At 37.6% G+C, this 19,515-nt stretch overlaps 1 protein-coding gene across 1 annotated transcript in view; it reads left to right on the top strand.

Moving 5' to 3' along the window:
- TRDN (triadin) overlaps positions 1-19,515 on the top strand; it is a 234,906-nt gene that overhangs the window by 168,945 nt on the left and 46,446 nt on the right. The window contains exons 25-28 of the mRNA XM_075498662.1: positions 2,620-2,670; positions 4,458-4,508; positions 5,093-5,143; positions 14,915-14,944. Of these exons, the coding sequence (XP_075354777.1) occupies positions 2,620-2,670; positions 4,458-4,508; positions 5,093-5,143; positions 14,915-14,944 (183 nt within the window). The remainder of the gene's footprint in view (positions 1-2,619; positions 2,671-4,457; positions 4,509-5,092; positions 5,144-14,914; positions 14,945-19,515) is intronic.

Below are 19,515 nucleotides of genomic sequence, written 5' to 3'. Positions count from 1 at the left end.
AGAGACAGGAAAAACAAATCCTTGAATTTGGAGTTATCGCTGGGATACTTTATAGATCACAACCTCACAATGTTACCTTATCTATTTTATGAGGGGAATAAAATGTCTTCAATCTTAGAGTCTAATTTTATTGGCAGTAGTTAAGGAGAACACTGGAAGAATATACGTTCCATTGTCTTGTGATAAAGGGCATCTCAAGATTCCTTCTGAATTTATAACTAGCTTTTCAGCTTTTTCCTGAAGTAAAGAAGAGTAAAGAAGCCCACTTACAATAATGAATATAAAAGCTGATTTTCTGTTGACATAAGCATATTCAAATAATGTGAGGCCAATGAAACTCTAAAGTATAATTTGCCATGTGTTTTTTTGGTAGATATCTTACCCAGCTAATCAGAGTAGAAGCTCATTCATCCAGAGTCTCTAACAGTGGCACTAAAAGCTCACGATATATCACATATAACTCCTCACTGAATTTTTCTAAGAAATTTGTGAGAAGAGCACTATGCTGAGTTATTAAAGTGACAGAATTTGTGCTGTATAGATAATGTAAATTCACTCTTACCCTGTGTTCCATGATTTGTTTTCCAAACAAATGCTTCTTTTTTCCCTCTTGTTTGCTTTTGCCATGTTTTGGGATATCTTTGCATCATTTCTTATGTCAGTTATGTGTGGATAATAAGCCTATTTATTTCTATGCACAGATTGGTAGGGGAAATAAGTCAGTAGTGTGTATTTTTCTTGCCATATACATAATAGCACATTGCCATTAAAGAAACAAATGTGCTGATTTGCACTTGCTATGCAATGCTTGTGCTTCCTTTAAAGTAAAAGTAAAATGAAATAACATCTTGCCTGTATCATTTTTTGTCTTAACTTATAACACACATTTTTTTTCTTTAAAAGTAGAAAGTTATGTTGTAAGACTTACCTACAGAAAAGTAGTGCCTGTTCAGTCAATATTTCCTCCTATTTCCAGCTACTTATTTGTTGTTGTAATATGCATGAGAACTAGATCTTTATCCTGAAGAGTTCACATAGTGCTGCTGCTGCTGCATCTTTCTATACCATCTTCCTAACCTGACCCAGCTTCACCCCTGGAGAAGGATGTGGGAGGAAAGCAGCAAGGTGAATGTTGGCTTTAAGCCAACTTTGTTTTTTCCCCTTCTGGGACCAGCAGGAAAGTGGTCAGTCAAGAGCAGAAGTTTGAAAAGTCTTCAGTGAGTCCCTGTTTAAACCCCTCGACATGAAAACCTGCTCCCTGGAAGGGAAGCAGGACTGGTGATCTCAGTAGCCTTGGCTCAGAGGGTGGGGAAGTCCATGCACCATGGAAAGTGCCCTGCACTGATAGCTGCATCCAAAAGCTGTAAGAGTCAAAAGTGCTGAACTTGCTTTAGGAGCTACAAATCATAGGAAATCTCAGGGAGACCTGCTGCATGGATGACAAAAAAAGCCTCATGGTCAAATGCCACCAAACCCACAAGGCCAAAGGCAATGGTTTGTGCCTGTGCCTGTAACAGTGGCTGCTGATCTTTGAGATCACAAACGTGCACGCAGAGTAAAATGGTCAAGTTGGGTAGCAGTTGTCTCAAGGCTCCCTATATAGTCAACCCAGAGGCTCCTTCAAAGGGTTGCAGTCTTCACACTGGAAGTTTTCTCTCAATCCCCTGAAGGAGTCCCCCTGCTGCTGTGAAGACCAGGCTCCTAATTTAAAGTACCTATCCCTGAATGGTGTGATTCCTCTATCGGCTTCAGCCACTCTGGAAGTGAACTTTTTCTGTTACAACTCACACTTAAAGCCAGATGGATAAGTGGGATCGCTTCCTGGTACCATGACAGCCAGGGGGATGATCACAGTTAAACTTATTTTGGAAAGGATCTTCTTTTAGCTTTATCTGTTTTACTGAAGATTTGGTTAACTTTCATTTGGAATAAATGGCATGTTTTTTTTCTAGATGCTTAGGTGCTATATCCTGTCAGATGGATTGCAATTGAGTCTACTCAGCATCCTGCAAGCTGTGATATTCTTTCACTCAGACCACATACATTCATAAGCCTATGAAATTGCTTCCTCACTTTGGAAAAAACAATTTCCTCCTAGTATTCCCCGATACATACACTCAGGAGGTCAAGAGGGTATTGCTTTAAAAAAAAAAAGAAATTAAATATTACTTGTTTATACAACATAATGTATGTTTTTCCTGTTCTTGCTGATGCTGAATGCATGGTCCCTGAAGGACTGAGGCAAAAAATTAGCGTTCAGCCCATCAGAGAAAACAGAATAATCCTTTCTGTCTTCATGAAGTTTTGGATAAGGCCCTAAGAATTTCTAATCCTGTGTCATTATTTGCATTTTCCCCTTCTTTCCAATTTTTCCCTTCTGTGAGATCTCTACAGAGAGAGTGATCTATAGTAACTTCTACTCTTGCATTTGCTACTAAAATTATTGCACCTTAAAAAATATAAGGTGGTCACTAGAGAGGATGTAAAGACAGGTCAGGGTTGCCTCCATTTATGTTCACAATTTTAATCTTAATTTTTAAATATTTGTTGGTTTTTCTTTTAAGTGTAGAAGGGCAGTCCTATCTTCTAAGTCTCAAAAACTCAATTATCTCCCTACAGATTCTCTGAAAGGAAAAAATCCCAAGAATCCAGAGGGGTCAAAGGAAAAAGGTAAGTGAAGAAGTTAAGAAATTCAGAACTGAATATCAGAACAGCTAGTCAATGCTAGAAACAGGTCTTGAGTAGGAATATACGAGAATGGAAAACCAAACCCTCCCTGGTTCATGTTTAGATTATTTTATCCATGATACTGTTTTTAACATGTGTGCTGTACAGATCCCCAGTAGGCTTCCTAGTAATTACCTGGGCTTCTTTTAAATGCAGAGATTTGAATTTGCATCCTGGGGGAAATACTAAAATGTATTTTTATACCACCTTTGGATGTTAGTCTGTCAAAAACAAGTTGTCTAAATCCCACAGTGGGGACATTCCTGCAGGGAATTAGACTAAATCTGGTCCGTGTGGCTATGGCTCAAGAATGTGGTTGACTGAGAATGAGACTCCTGAAGCTACTGACAGATCCAGGTGTTTGAGGGTGACTGATACAAGTCAGGGCTTCTTCCTAATTTGTTGGCAACACGGACACATACATCTCTAATCTGTTCAGTTGCAGGAGGATGGCCTGCTAGCTGTGCACACAGACGTGACAGATTGTTTGATAGTGTTTATTTGGAGAAAACCCTATTTGTTGCAATGTGACATGCATTGAACACTAATACAAAGAATTATAGGATTTATGGGCACTGATGACTTTCTGAAGAGTACTGAAACAGCTCAAAAATTTCAGGGAAACTGCAAAGGCTAGCAGAACTGTGCATGGTTCCTGAGCTATAAAGGCACATTTGAGGTCCAAATTGTCACAAAGTCCCATATTTTTGGAAGCTGGAGATATTCAGTGCAGTCCAGATAACAGCTGGCATAGTGCAGGGTACTGACTAGACATACAGCAAAGTGATGCTCTTCTGGCAGGAATGTATTATTCCTTGTGAAAACTCTGGGGAATGAAGCCATTTGGGGCTCAGGATTCTCCACGTCATCACTGTTGTCAGTCCTTGCGTCTCACCGGGGCACCACAAGAAGATCATAGTTTTCCTTTATTTGTGCTTAGCCAACTTCTGGATTTTCTTTTGTCCTTGGGTTCTGCCTTGTCAGGTACAAGAAAGAGAACTAGAATTTCAAAGTTTTTTGTCATCACCCTTAATACTTTGTCATATACTGCAGAAAAATTAAAGATACAATTATGTTCTTGGACTATTCATTGTGACATAAAATATATGAATGTACATTCAAAAGATGAGCACTGCTCTTATTTTATACCCAGCTTGCCAGTCATTTTAAAAGGCTATATATATGCAGGAAGTGAAATTCTGTTCACAGGCAATACTCATATGACCTCTTTGATATTAAAAGAGTAATGGAGTCCTGAATGAGTAACTGGTCCTTTTGTCACTCCTGAATAAAGAAAACTCCCACTTACCTTTATCAGCAGCCTCTGGCTTTCAAGACCAGTATTCCTAATATTTTAATTGTATCAATGTAGATTAATATTTTATTTGGGTTCAACAAAAGAAAAATCCATTGATGCCAACTGCTCTATCGAATTGCTTTCCTCTTTGTAAGTTATTATTCTTCATTGCCTATTTGAGATACAGCTTAACAGTTTCCTCAAAATGCAAAGAAACTAATGACATATTGAAGGCTCATTATTTTGCATATCCAAGTCTAAAAGGATAAATGAATGACCTCATTGTTTTGTCCTGTTCTTTATTTCTGTGCTGTTAAATCCATTTAATTATCACATCTTTTGTGCTCTCTACATATCAAATTATTTGACTTGCTTTCTTTTCAAGTGTCATCTTATATCTCCAACCTGACTTGTGATAAATGTTTCTTTCTAGAGACTGGTAAAAGAAAAGATGTGAAGCCTCCAGCAGCCTTAAAGGAAAAGGGTAATGTCTTGTCATTATGTGGTTGGGAAATAACCAGTCATCCTCATGAAAGGGTCTGCTGGTATCTCAATGTTTCAATATATTTTGAATTACATGCTTTTGGTGAAAAGGAACTAAACCTAGCTTCTTCTCACTTAATAGATCTGATATACTGAAAGGACCAGTGCCTGACACGATTCAGATATAATAAAATCATAACCCTTAGTGTGGTGTTCTTTAACTGCTGTCTGACCTGCACAGTCAATACTGCAGCAGGAATGCTTGTCTATTCTGAGGGAATTAGTAACAGAGCTGTTACCGAATTCACATGACAGGCTGAAATGATAGACTGCACAGGAATGAGTGCATAGTTTGAACTGCAGAAACTTTGCCAGCTAATTTAGCGGGAATTATTTTTGGTTTGCTTTCAAATATTAAGTTGAGCCTTTTATTGAAGTAAACAAATTCTAATTCTTAACACTTACCTCTTTTGCACATTTTGCTTAATCTGCTATTATGCACATTTGTTATAGTACTGATGGACACAGCGTATACTTATATTACTAACTTTCTCCTTCCATTTTTATGTTTGATATCTTTTCCAGACTCTTCAAAAGGAAAAGAAATTAAGGCTTCAACTACAACTAAGGAAAAAGGTAACAATCCCAAATTGAGCTGATCCTTAGCGTAAGATTCAGTTCAGAAAATAAAGGTGTTGTGCAAGTATTCCCAAAAGAAATCCTAGTTTCTTCACTTAGCCACCCATAAATATCCTTGACTGGCATCCTTTGCTGCTGGACATTCTTTATACCTGGGTGATAAATGAGAGATACATATGGGGCTATACAAGCAAGTTGTAGCAGTAGGACTTCATAGCTCCCAAAGTTATGAGGACTTGTTTTCTTCTTTCTTAATTTTGTCCCATTCTTTCTATTTAAATTTGTCATTTCAGACTGCATTTTACTTTTACAAATAACACATTATTTGATTGTGCTTTGCTCTCTCTTCTTACATTGAAATATCAGCACTAGCCATCAAATAAAGATCAATTACAATTTGTAATACATGACCTCTTAAATACTAGGCATTTTTAGGCGGTGATAAAACTGTAGTTATAATTAACCAAATACTTCCAGGTTTATTTATTCACACCAACTAAATTCAGACAAAACTTAGTATTACTTTGACAGTATTTGCATGTTGATTAAATACCACTTGCTCATCAGAAAGCAGTCTCTCAGGTTAAATGTGTAAATAATTTAACATAGATAAGAATATGTAATAACTTGCTAACTAATAACAATCATTTGAGCCATGGGAATATAGTAGTCAATCTTAAAAACTTCCAGTCGGTTTTGAAAACTACTTCAGATAATTGGATAATATTACTTCCTATCTTTAGATTTTCCCTAAGGATCACTAGAAATAATGAGGCAATATTTTCTCTGACAAAGTTATGAAAGATAACATTTGCAAGTTTTTAAGTACAGCTATTTCACATAGTGTATTTAGGTAGTATATAGCAGAATAGTAGAAATCAGCTATTCCTTTGCACAGTTGCATCATTCTGAAGCAAAGTGAAGGCTTAAGTGCTACCAAAGGAACTCGGGCTTAAATAGTCCAAAACTCTTTGAAGTAGGCAAAGTAGATGAACCTGGATTGTCAGTCCAAGGTCAAGGAAAAATAGGAATGCATTACTGTACCATTTCTTTTAGTTTATTTTAGTCAACAGGGAGTACTGAACTGTGGGGACTTTTTGGTCTATTGGTTATTGGTTTAATACAACTTGGTTTTTATATTTTGAGCTTCAGGCAAGCAAGGCCTATGGACTTCCTGCTAGGTTCTTGCAAACATAGCTGTGAAACATAGGTAGGTTAATGAAGAGTTAAACATTGATTAGACCCTTAAGTATTTGACTATTGAGCTTTCCATTGAATTTTTAATCTAACTTTTGTCTTCAGCTCTCCATAAATATTTCTGGTTTGAAGATTGATTTATTTAAATTTAAGTGATAATAAAAGTAAAATACTATTTATTACAAAAGATAATATATTATAAAGAAGTAATACATGTCTGTAAGAGTTTTTTAGCTTCACTGCTAATGAATCTGCTTCAGTAAAGTGTCAAACACCCACCGAACTATAAAAAAAAAAAAAGTATTTAAAAAGGACTTAATTAACTCAGCTTGATCAGCCTGTGAAACAACTGGTGAATAACAGCTCCTTTCAAGTTCCAAAACCAAATTCTTTCAAGAAAGGACATGTTTAATTAAACATGGTAGAATTTCACTGACTGCACATGAAGTGGTTTATGCTCAGTATATTTGAGAATGAAACCCAGTACCCCAAAGTGATTAACTCCACTATCTTTCTTTTTTTCATAAAATTCAGTCTTCTTCCCATAGTAGTAGATAGGACACATGCAAGATTTTCCTTATACTATGGCAGTAGAAAACATGAGCTATGTTCCCAGTGAACATTCATATCACACAGAATTTTTCACAGAATCACAGAATCATATAGGTTGGAAAAGACCTTTAAGATCATCGAGTCCAACCGTAAACCTAACACTGCCAAGACCACCACTACACCGTGTCCCTAAGCAAAGGGACACAGGCTAACTTTTCCACACAGGCTAACTTTTTAACCTATAGATTAAAACACTGTAAGAGGCGTAAAAGGTTCTGTGTTGTTGTGCCATCTTACAGTCTTATAGTTTCCTACTTGTCAAGACACAAGAACCAAGATCTGAATGTTTAGTGCAGGATATGCTGAGTTTATCTCCACTGCAGTACAAGGTCACATTAGAGACACACCTGTGATTATTCTGATAAAGAACAATGGTTTGGATGAAGTCTGAACTAGAACTGATTGTTTTTTATAGTAACAGCAAGATATTTGGATGAGCAATGCTGTAGTTTAGTGGGGACTAAAAGTGCTGAGTATGCACAGCCTTTACCAGCTTCCCAAGTGAGACGAGCACTACTGCCTTCAGTTTTTCCTAGTGGCTAGCACACAACCTTGCATGCCACCTGTGAATGTACTTGCCGCCTTGCACAGCTCGCTGAGAGCAACTGATCTGTCACAGCAGTGAGAGCATTTCTCCGAGTCTAACTGGCTCTGTAAGAACTTAAAATATTCGGATTAGATGCTGTCAGATACATGATCAGGCCAACTGCCTTCTTTTTAAGTCTTGTGTATCTTAGTTAGGTCTGTAAAGTGGCTGGTCTGAGCAGGACTACAGATCCTTCAAGGCCCCTGGAGCAAGACTGCAACAGGAAAGTGCAACTTGAGCGAGAAGATCTCAGGTTGTATACGTGTGTATAGTGAAGCCACTTTAGTGTGTACAACAGGATTCAGTCATTTTCTAGTCACCAAAGTTCATGACACAGCAAATCTTATACAAGCTTGCTTTGAAGGCAGTTCAGCTCAGTGGCTGCAGGTTTTTAAAAGTTGTTTCTGTCTTTTCTGTTCCATGTGACAAATCTTCATAAGCCATTTCTTAGCTGCTGGGATTCATACGAATTCAGCACTTCCAAAAGCAAATACAACTAACTCAGTGACACTGAATATGTATGACAAGACATTGACATTTTGTCAGAAGAGTGTAACCCCAATGCATAAAGTGGCTTTAAGCATCCGTGTGGGATGCTGTGCTTCACTGAACCTTTCTTTCTTAACAATGATAAGTGACATGGCGCGTAGATCAGACAGACAGTTTGAGAAAAGCCTCTGTAGGGAAAAGCGTTCCATAAATTTTGTGGCCGTTGCCCTGTAAAGAAGTGCAAAGAGGAGGTCACCTTTATGAGCACTGGTAGTTTTTTTAGCCAACTGAGAGTACACAGGGAGCTTTTTCAGTGGACACCTCCGTTTAAACTAGCCAACCAAAAAGCACCTTGAGAAGCACCAGTGGTTCGATTAGCACTTGCCACTTTACAGAGATCTCTCAAATCCAGTGTAAATTGCACTAATAGAAGCGGTCACAGTGTAACCCCTTTGTTAAGATAACTACATTTTTGAAATGTGCAAGTTGAATTCACACAAGCTGGATATAGAATTGCAATAGAAAATCCTGAATAATAGAGAACTTAAATGTAAGGTAGATATATTAGGTGTATAAAAATTGCTATATCAGCCTGTTCAAATGGTCCATCCATTACAGAACCTCAATGCTGAACATTGTCGATAAGAAATACTTCAAGAAAACATCAGAGCTTTAAAAGTCAGACACTAAGATAATGACAGATATATAAATACCAAGACTGAGTCGTAGTGGGAGGTATAAAATTCCCATTGTGAGTCAGCACTCCTCTGTAAAAAATCTTCACTAGACATTACAAAATAAGAGAAAAAGAACAGAAATAACATACATAATATGAATTAATATCATTTTATAAAAAGAAGGAGATAAAATTTTAATTCCAAAAAGAAGTTTATATAAATTAAAGATGAGGCATGTTTTATGGCAAACTATGAAGTGTAACATCGCCCTTATGGTTTGTTACTTGATTTTTTTAATTATTTCTTTTAAGGAAAATATTCAAGCTGAATAAGTAGTATCTACATATATATGTAGAAATATACATTCAGTAATCTAAAGAGGTTTGTAAATGAAAGTATGTCTACTGATACTTAAGGTATTCCTGGAGGTAGGGACTGCTACATGCTGGGACTCCCAGATCTCCATAATAGCACTCTGAGAAGTCCTCTGAATGTGTATCTCTAACTTTTTATTTATACATGCTTATGCAATAAAACAAAATTCTTGTTGCATAATATTGTTCCACATAATATTTGAGATCAGAAACCAGGAATCTCTCTGACTGGGACAATGTGCTTCTCAACAGCTCACTGAATCAGGCTCCTTCTGGTTTATTGCCATTTTATGGCCCAATTGCACTCTTTTCTGCACAGATCCAGTCAAAAGCTGTCCCTCTCCAAAAACACTTTGTACTTTGGGCACTCCCTCTGAAAAGTGAGATTGGCAGAGAGAGATTTGCACCTTCTGAGGTGGCAGAGAGATCAGATCCCTGGGTAGCTCTGCCCCACTCCTTGGCCTTTTGAGGTATTTTCAAACAGAGATTTGTGCCTATCTTTGGGAGTGTGCTTGAATTAATCCTCATGCGTTTTAGGTATTGAGTTTCAAGGACTCAGACAGGGATGGGAGAAGTCAGGCTTCTGCCAGTAGTCAGTATTTCCTGTTCCTTAGTTGATGATGAGAGGCTGGACCAGACTCCACACACAGTCAAAGGGGACTTGCTCAGGAATATAACCACGCTCTTACCGCCTCTACCCAGTGACTTTACAGGGGGCCTGATAATCCATATAGTGTGAATCCTGATAGTCTGAAGCAGAACTTGCACACTTGCTTCATTCTAGACAAAGTGCTTGTGTATTCTCATTAAGGCATTGCTGGTAATGATGAAAAAACGACTGTAAACTTTTTGGGGGGTTATCTAGTGAATTAAATTCTTCTTAGTAGGTCTGAGAGCTATGCCTTACAAATTAGGACAAAAGGGAGAGTCAGGTTATGCAGGGAATTTCAACTGTAACATCTTCCTTGCCCATTAATAATAAAATGTATGAAGATAATTGAATAAGAAGTTGTTTCTCCAAACCTGTTCATTAAAACCTGGACCAGATGAGGAAAAGGGCAGGAAAGGTGTTTCCTGCTACTGAATGAGAATCATTGTAAACACACATGCTTCAGCCAATTCAAAGGCTAATTTCTCCTCTCTGTTGCTCACTCTACTGGCTCTTTTAACTGTGGTTTCTTAACATGATTAAAATTTCTCTTGACATGCATAAGAGAAATTCGGAACTCCGAAAGACTTGAACAGAGAGATAAAATATCTGTTAGGAAGACCTGAGAGAGGAAGATCACTTTATACAGTTCTTAAATATTTTAAAACAGTACTTTCTTCTCAAACTGTGAACAGATGGACAACTTCTGGTGAGATGGACAAAGACAGTATCAACTTAGTGAATGCCAGCTGCTTTGCTGCAGCTGCCTACATGAGGTGGTTTTCACTTCAGCATAAGAGCATACATGTGAACAGTTATCACAGACTACCTGACACAGGGGATGAGCCTGCACTTGATCTTGTTTTACCATAACTTACATATCTATAACCAAAATAAATGTAAGAACTTAGTCAAAACTTCCACCAACTTCAGCCAAATCAGTTACTGTCTGTCTCAAAGTGTGTTAGGGTAAATACAATATTTTAAATAACTCCAGGGCTATTCAGAGATTTAAAAATCAGTCAGAAAATTGGTGAAATCATAATTAAAATTAGAACAAAACCAAATATCTGGAAAATCACATGACATAGATCTAGCCTGCATCGTTTCTGTAAAAGGAAATTATATCTTAGTAATAAATGTTTTGAAGATCTTAATAAAGTAATAAGCACAGCCTTTATGGGATGGTTTAAATAGGCCTTTGGAAAGTTCCAGTATAGGAATTACTGCAGAAACTAAATAGCTGCTGCCTAAGAGGCACAGTATTGAAGGAAATAAATACCTGATTAGGAAGCAGAGAGCAATTGATTCATTTTCATCTTGCAGCCCGTTTACAGAATAATTGTTTATGATTCTATGTCTGGACTCATGTTATATTCCTTAATTAACAGGAAAAGATAGAAATAGTAATGTAATGAAATTTTCAGATGACATAAAATTAGTTAAACAGTTCAGGATCAGAAGGGGCTATGATACACTGAATTTAGAAGCTGAATGGACACCGTGATGGCAAAGAAAATTTAGTGTCACTAAATAGAAGGTAATATATACTGGAGGGAAAATATTAAAGAAGAATTTGTCTCTGAATTTACTACATAAATTCAGGAAAGGACCTAAGTATTACTGCAGATAAATCAGTGAAGAACTTTCTTCCATATGCAGATGCATTAGGAAAAATGCATACAGTGTTTTAAGGCCATTGCGTAAATCAAAGATGCATCTTGTCTAGAGTGTTGTGTGCAAAACTCTTACATGATAATGTGGCACTGGAGTGGGCTAGGAAAGAGCAACAAAAGTCTCATAGAAGGAGAAATAGGAAAGATTCAGATTACCTTTGTGATTAATTAGTATGATCATGATAAGATTGAAAATCACAAATCTAAGTCAAGGGCTCTTCAAAAACACCATAGAGGAACTGGATATCTATATGGAAATGCAGTTTTCATAGCCCAAATTTTCATAATTAATTACTGTAAATTTAGAAAGGAAGTTAATTTCATGCCTGAGGATGGAAACCCATTGCTTGTAACAAGAAAATAACAGGAGAATTTGTGGAAGAAATCACTTCTTTGACAGTATTCAACTAAATATCTGTTCCTGGCTACTGCTGGGTTATAAAGCTACATGGAACGGACTACTGTTGAGCAGGAAATGGTGTTTTCAAGACGTTTTCAAGATTTCAGAAATGTTTCTGTTTGTTGAACAGCTCAGGAAAAAAGTCTCTCAGAACCATCACTATCTATGGGATCAAAGGATTGCTAGTGATCTACATTCAAGTTTATGATACAAATTAAAAACAATACAACCATACTGAATCTGATTTTTTTTTTTCTGCATGAAAATACTTACTACATTGACACACTTTTGTGACCTTTCCACCACTGGAAATTTGTCTTTATTTTCCCACCCCACTGAAAAATTTTTGAACAAGGTCTGCCATGAGTCCGGTTTATAATGATTTTTTTTTTCCCATAGAAGGCAATGGTGCTCACTTCTGGTTTCTGGAGTAGTTGTCAATCTGGATTCATGATTCCTGAAAATGGGTTGTGTATCCTTGATAAACGTATTTTGCTTTATATCATATCTATATTAACTGGAAATGTATGGTTGGATTTGGATAGGTCTACGAAAGGAAGACAGGTGGCTAACTGAAGTCACTCTGATTTAAAGCTGTTAACCCAGTTGAACAGGTTTGTAGGTACGAATTCCTAATTCAAGAACTAGATGATACCTCTCATCAGTACAGTGCAAAAAAAGTTGGCTTAAGAATTTGTTCTTTCTCTAAATAATCAAGGTAAAAAAGAACACAGCCAAGAGCATCTCCTGTATCTGAGCATCACAGTTTCTACTTCATCATTCTACGTTATTTCATGTCCTTCCCTAACCAGCTACAATATATTACTCATATTTGTTCTCAGCAGGTAATCTGGCTTTTTATCAGTTGTAGACCAAATTCCTTGGCTAATCTATCCATCTTTTTGCTGTATTTCAGATACAAACACATTTCTCAGTTTCTGAAAGAGCAATGTAAATGATGGTGTTTGTGCTCTTTTTCACTTATTCCTTGTCATTTTGAGTTTGAATAACAGGATTTGATCAGAGCAATGCTATTGGCAACAGTAGTCAGAAAGAGGGCTCTTCTGTCTTTTAAGATTTGTCGAGTATTTACAGTACGTTCCAGCAGAAAAAACATTGCCAAGGTGAAAATTTGAACAGATGTCACAACAGGATATAAGAGCATAATAACAGAAATCAGCTAGCCATAAGACAGACCTTGCTCTGCCTGTGCTTGCCTTGGTACCAGAACTGTGGTGAGCCACATCCCGTAAGCTGGCAGGACAGAAGTCAGGAGGATCCCAGAGATGCACTGCATGTTGGCTTATAAGCCCTACACAGAATCTTGATATTTGGGGTTTCTGCTGATTTGGGAGTCCCTCCAACACATTTCAAGTGGCAAGCAAGTATGCCTTTTGAAAGCCACTGAGGCTTCTATAGCAGCTTCTGGGCGAAAAAATACTAAATCCTCTGTAATTAAAGTTTTGCGAAAGGCCCACTTCACAGCTTTGATACGCACATCACCTATGAAAGCAAAGTGATTGCAAAGAGGACCAGATCCTGGAAACTTTGTGCCTGATTTTCACTAATTCTAGGCATGAAACCTTTTTTCCACCAATGAGCACATTCTTGAGATACTAAAAATGTATTTCATTCTCAAAGGAGAGTAAGTGGTAGAAACCTTGAAAAATCTTTGAAATCAGAATCTTTTTTTGCTGCAGGCCATTGATAGTTAGCATTTCAGTAATTTCAGGTTTAACTTTTTCCTTTTTGATCTGCTTTATCCAAATGTACTAACAGTTTGAAATAAAAGGACTTTTCATTTTAAGAACACTGGAGAGGCAGAGATCAGCACCCAAACCCAAAATGCAAACACCTGAGACTGTGCCTGCTCCCTCCTTTGGCCTCATGACCCTGCTTTCTGTCCTGCACCAGGGCACGTTCTCCAATGGAAGGGCAGAGCTCTGCTTCTGCTTCTTTTCTTTCAAGTTCCAGTGCCACATCAGTTCTGTTCATACAGCCAGCCTGGTGCCAATTGCTCTTTTCTGGGGGATAAGAGCTCTGAATTTAAACTCCTCTGTCTTCTTTCGCCGCAAATGCTAGCCTAAGGCAGAGGCTTGCTATCACCACTTCTAGCAGACATGTTTCAAAATAAAGTAACACCTGTAATTACGTTTTAGAAGGTTCAGTCTTATCAATGTAGGCTGGGGAATGGGTAGTGCATGGATTTCAAATGGACTTAGGTATGATCTTGGCTCAGCTCCATCAGGATTGCAGCAGTCATCTGCAAATGCAGGTAACTCTCCCATTTGAGACAGTCCTTTTAGTAAAATTTTGATAGGTTTTCATAGTACCTGTTGCAGATACATGCAATGTTTTATTGGAATCCCAGGCTGAGCTTTTGGGGGACTTTTATTCTGTCTCCAGATTTGAATACTGGTCACACAGCACAGCTTGCTCTGGGGAACTGATTCCAGGTTGTTTAAACTGGGCGATACGCAACAGTTTCCTTCCAGTCTCTGTCCAATCTTCCTTCCCACAAAACTCACGCTGTGGGATTTGGAGGTGGGATTGTTGCTTGATCAGGTCTTGTAATTCCCCATGTTAGGCAGAGGCTTAGAAACCCGAACATGACTTCAGGTGGTTTTTTACTTATTTTATGCATTTGCTTGCCACTACAAGCTTTAATAGCAAAAAAGCACACGTTTCTCTCAAACAAATGATGCTTCATAACCTTCCTCTAGCCTCCCCTTACTCCTTCATGCCTTCCCATTCCAATCTATCCTCCTTCTTCATTGTAGATTTTTAAATATTCACTCTGTGCCTCTATCTCCCAGTATTAGTATCTGGGAGGAACGATGACTGTGACTAAAGTTAAGTGTGAGAATCCAGTAAGCTGGAATTTGTTCTCATCAATAGCAGAGCTGGGTGTCTGTGAGGAAACACTTTATCTTTCTGATTATCAGTTTCTTCATCTCGCAAAGAAATCTATTCCTATATTGCATAATAGATGTATGGTTTGAGATATGTACACAAAAGGCTCATATACAAGTGTTTGAATTATTTTTACTGATATTACGTGTTACTAACTTTGGTTGTGAAAATACAGTATTTTTGTTTCTATTTCAGCTGCGGTGAAAAAAGAGGAGGAAAAGAAAGGTAAATCAATTATTTTCCCTTGACTGAAGCATCTTTCAGGCTGTGACCGCTGTGAGAAACGTTTCTTTCATTCAGTGATACAATTGTGATGACATACACCACCTCATGTGCTACCATCAGCCGGCTTTATCTAGTCCTACTGTGATAACACAGTTGTCATTTCCAGTATTGTTAGCTCCTTTTTACCACAGGCCAACACAGCCCAGTATCAGATACTTCATCGTTTTGACTGGGAAGAAAATGAAAGGCTTTTGTTACCGTGTTAGGATTTGTCAAAGAGAACAAAACTTGCAGTGCACCGCGCATGCTGACCTGGCTGTTTGTTCTTTGCAGAAGGTGTTTTCCTAGGGACATTTAATTTCCTCTTTTCAGCTATGTATGTAGCATGAATGTAAGCTTTGCTGAAGTCATTCTTTGGTATTTTAACAGATTAGTAGACAAATTTGCCCTGAATCAGAACCTAAAACATTACTTAAAATGTTTAAAGATAAATATACTGTATCTATCAGACCCTAAATATCTATTTATAATGTCTTTCAGAATAAGATTTGCTGAGTTTAAACATTTTTTGTAATCTGACCATTTTATTTCAACTGCAAAAATAATGAAATATTAGCACTAAGATGATATTTTTCTTTAATCTGTTCAACTTTATTGATTATTTGGTTTATAAGCCCTATCCTGCTCACTAAACTGGGAACATTTCCAAAACTTTTCCATAGATTGAGAGGATTATTTGAGATTTAGTAGTGAGTGAGAAAAAATTGGCCCTTTATTTCTGAAGTTTACTGGGGGGGGGGGGGGTAAATTGGGGGGAGGTGTCTTTTGTCATTTCAAAAAGTTTTGGACATTCTGTGATTCACATAGTTGAACAATGAAGCCAACCTTTGCTATCTATACCTGAAGACATTTACAATCCTACTAATTTATTTTTTTCTGTTATCCCTATACAGAGTTGTTAATTGAACTGGAAAAAAATGATACTCTCAACTGTTTTAACAGCTCATGAGTGAAATCTTGGCTGTGTTGATGTTAGTGGCAAAATTCCCATTCACTCCACTGGAGCCAAAATTTCACCTCATGTGTTTAACAGAATAATAAAATTCATTTTGGTTATCAAAAACAACCATGCTTAATAGGTATTAAGCAGAATATTTTGTCCAAAGATTAATTTGCAACAACTGAGGCATGAAAGGTAGCACACAAAGGAGGGAGCATCAGAAAACTGGCAGCTATGCTTACAGCCATTGGTTTTCAGACATCAAAATGCTTGCTGTTTTCACAGTCTTGAATTTATCACATGGACTGTTACATCCTTAATGGAAAGAAAAGAGTGAGGTAATTGCTAAGGGTGCTACTTCTGTCAGCCTTGCCACAGGTTATGGGCCCATTCATTTAGAGAAGAACATCAAAGGAATTTGTTTGAAATACCTACCACTTGCCCTTGGTTCATTTTTCATGGGTTAGGATTTTTTTCCTCCTTAACCATAATCTTCTCCAACAAAACTGATTAAAAATGCATTTTTAATGAACATTCTTTGAAGTTGGATCGATTTTTCAATTTCATTTTCCTTTTTATGTACTTTCTGCTAAAAAATCATTTCCTCTGATTTCTTAATTTGTTGAAAGGATTTTGCCAACAAGTATAGGTAGGATACTTTCAAGCACCTGGCTCAGGGCAGGGTATACCTCGTCCTGCTGATTACCACCAACCTACTTCACAGAAACATGGGAGTGTGAACTGAAAGTCAGCTTTGGTCATTCTTCTGATATCATAATTTTATTTACTTTTGGACTAAATTTCCCTCTGGTTTTATGATCTCACATAACCAACTTTGTCAGCAAGGAAGGCAGTGATTGTAGTGAAAAACATGCTAGTCCAATGAAATTGTCCAGTAACTAAGGAAAACTGGCTCAATAATGTTACTGTCTTCAGTAGATATGCACTAAACTGGACAACTGGAGTGAAGTAACAAGGCCTCTTCCCAAAAATGAACATACCATGCTTTAGCTCTCTTATCTAGCTTCACAGTCTCTGCAGGCCCCACACAGAAAATATTGCATGTTACTAGCTAACTCCCAGAATCGTCAGGGTTTATTTTATTTCTGCTTATTCTGTTATCATCAAAAATTGTTCCAGGCTGCATGTGTATTCCTCTGACTTGCAATAAAAAGGGGCAATGTTTGCTGGTTTTGCTTAAGGAAACTATTTTTTGCCCAGCTGCAAAAATAATAGAAGTAGTCAGGCAGTGCTCTAAATTGACTGGGTCATTATCCAAAATATATTGTGGTAGTAGCACACGCAGTTCAAATACCACTTTATCATTTCTCATGCGAATCATGCACCACATATGCACTGTACTGTATATGAAGCTTTCTCCAATTATTCTGTCTTATTCAAACACACACCCCTCATGTAGAAAAACAAGAATAATGAGAAATAGAGAGTGACAAGCCATCATAAAAAGAGAAGAGGATGGAATGACACTTTCTATCGACAGTACATTCTGTGCATAGCATAAATCAGACATGAAGGAGTTTGAAAGAGACGGAAAAGAACAAAATTAAAATGGAGAAAGCTTACGTATTTCACTGATTTCTCCAAATATGAGTGATGCTAACAGGAACCTTAAGGCACAATTTATGCATGAAACTTATGCATTAACCGTTTCTATTTGAAAGGCTAACTCTCTAAGACTTTGTGACTGAAGTCCTAGAAAATAGTCAGCTTCAGCTTCCAGCATCATGTTATGCCTTCAACGTGTGTGGGATAGAGGACCTGTCATAGAAATGTGTAAAAAATTGTCAGTTCCTAAAGGGCAAGAGGCAGCAACCCTTTGCATGAGGAAGGCATTTCCTAAAATCCCCAAGAGCAAATCCAGCTGCCAGTACACGAAAAATTTTAACTCTTGCTCATAATTCAAAGCACTGCAAGCAGGGATTCAAGTGAATTACAACAGACCCAGGTACTGGTGATGTGAGATAAGGCCCATCAGCTTCAGGGCCTCTCCAGCAAACAATAGAGCTGTAACACCGAAATATTTCAGCATTTTTTCAATTTTCAGTGCCCTTTATAAAGGAAGAAAATGTTAATATTTTTAAACCAAAACAGTATTTTTATATTTCAAAAATAGTTCATAATTATAGAGAGTTCCAAAAATGTTTTGTGTGAAATGGAGCCAGATTAAAGCCAATTTCAAGGTTTTCTAGTTCTGCATAAAATGGAATTTCTCATTTCAGTTCATAGCTCCCATACCTTATTGATTTCTGACTGAAGAGGGCACGGACTGAGATGGGGGTGTCAAGCAAGCAACCTTAACAAGCTTAGTAAGTTCTCTCTCCAGGTCAGTCTCAGGAAAGCTTGCCTGAAGATTTGTTACTTCTGTGATTCTAGTGAACCCGAACAGGATTTAACCATCACATAATCCCTGTGGGTTACGCATTCACATGTAAGAAGAACCGTCTCATTGTTTAAAGTGAATCACAAATCTGGATGTTGCCAGGATGTTGGTTTCTCCAGGCTCCCTACAGCTAATGAACGAGACAGAGAGAGCGAGAGAGACCGCTCTGGCTTGCTTCTGAGAGCAAGTTAGAGTGAGCATCTAATTCAGGGTAGTTGTCTTCTGGGAGTCTCATCTCCTACATAGGCTGCCTACAGTTAGATGTTATGAGTACTTGTAAGCTAGTGAGATGCAGAAGCTAGTTCCCTGTCGATAACATGACTCCTGTTCTGATTTTCAGCATTATCGCTCTGGCAGCTTGCTCTTCAATTCATTTGATACTTTTTAGAAAGCCAAAAACCACATTAATCTGACAAGTTTCATCAATAATAAATTGACAAGAGAGTATGCAGGATCGCATTTTGACCTTTTCCCTCTAAACGCATCATGGTGTAAAAAACTGCATATAGTCTGAGCGCAGCTAATATCAAACAAATGCAGAAAATGGGCAAGGCATGTACATTCCAGCTCCAAACTACATATTTTTGCCAATCCAGTAAAGGACGATTTCTTTCAATTACTCCTGGTAATGGTACCCTATCCATCGCTTGGAAACTGCTGCTCTGCATACAGAGTGTGTTATAAACTGGCCAAGGCACAGCAGGGTCCCATTTCAATGTATATAAAAATCAATATGTTTTCCAAACTGAAAAAGAACTGGACAGTAGTGCATTTCAGAACTGCTTAACTTTGGAGTTGACCAGAAAAACTGGAAGGCAGCCGCCTTATTCATAAAGCAAATGGTCACGGCAGCATGGGATTTCTGCTCAGCTGCAAATGCCACTGCTGCAACATGGATCAACACCTTCATTATGTGGTTTTCTAACATGCCTGAAAGGATAAGAAAGTGGACTACCTAATTCTATAACTGCAAAATGTATTACACAGCCCCCTAACAGAATGTGTATTCCTAAACAGAGGAAAAAAAAAAGTAGAAATACTTTTAAAAGCATTTCTTAAAATAGTGTCAAAAATTCAGTATTATGTATGAGAAAATTAAAACAGTCACATGCCACTACGCTGTTTAAAGTAGCAGTGCTATTTTGACTGCAGTTGAAGGTAGGCATCTCC

This window comes from Mycteria americana, chromosome 3 (assembly GCF_035582795.1).
Source record: "Mycteria americana isolate JAX WOST 10 ecotype Jacksonville Zoo and Gardens chromosome 3, USCA_MyAme_1.0, whole genome shotgun sequence".
Classification (NCBI taxonomy): domain Eukaryota; kingdom Metazoa; phylum Chordata; class Aves; order Ciconiiformes; family Ciconiidae; genus Mycteria; species Mycteria americana.
Note: the sequence above shows the minus strand (reverse complement) of the source record. Positions and strands in the feature narration are given on the sequence as shown.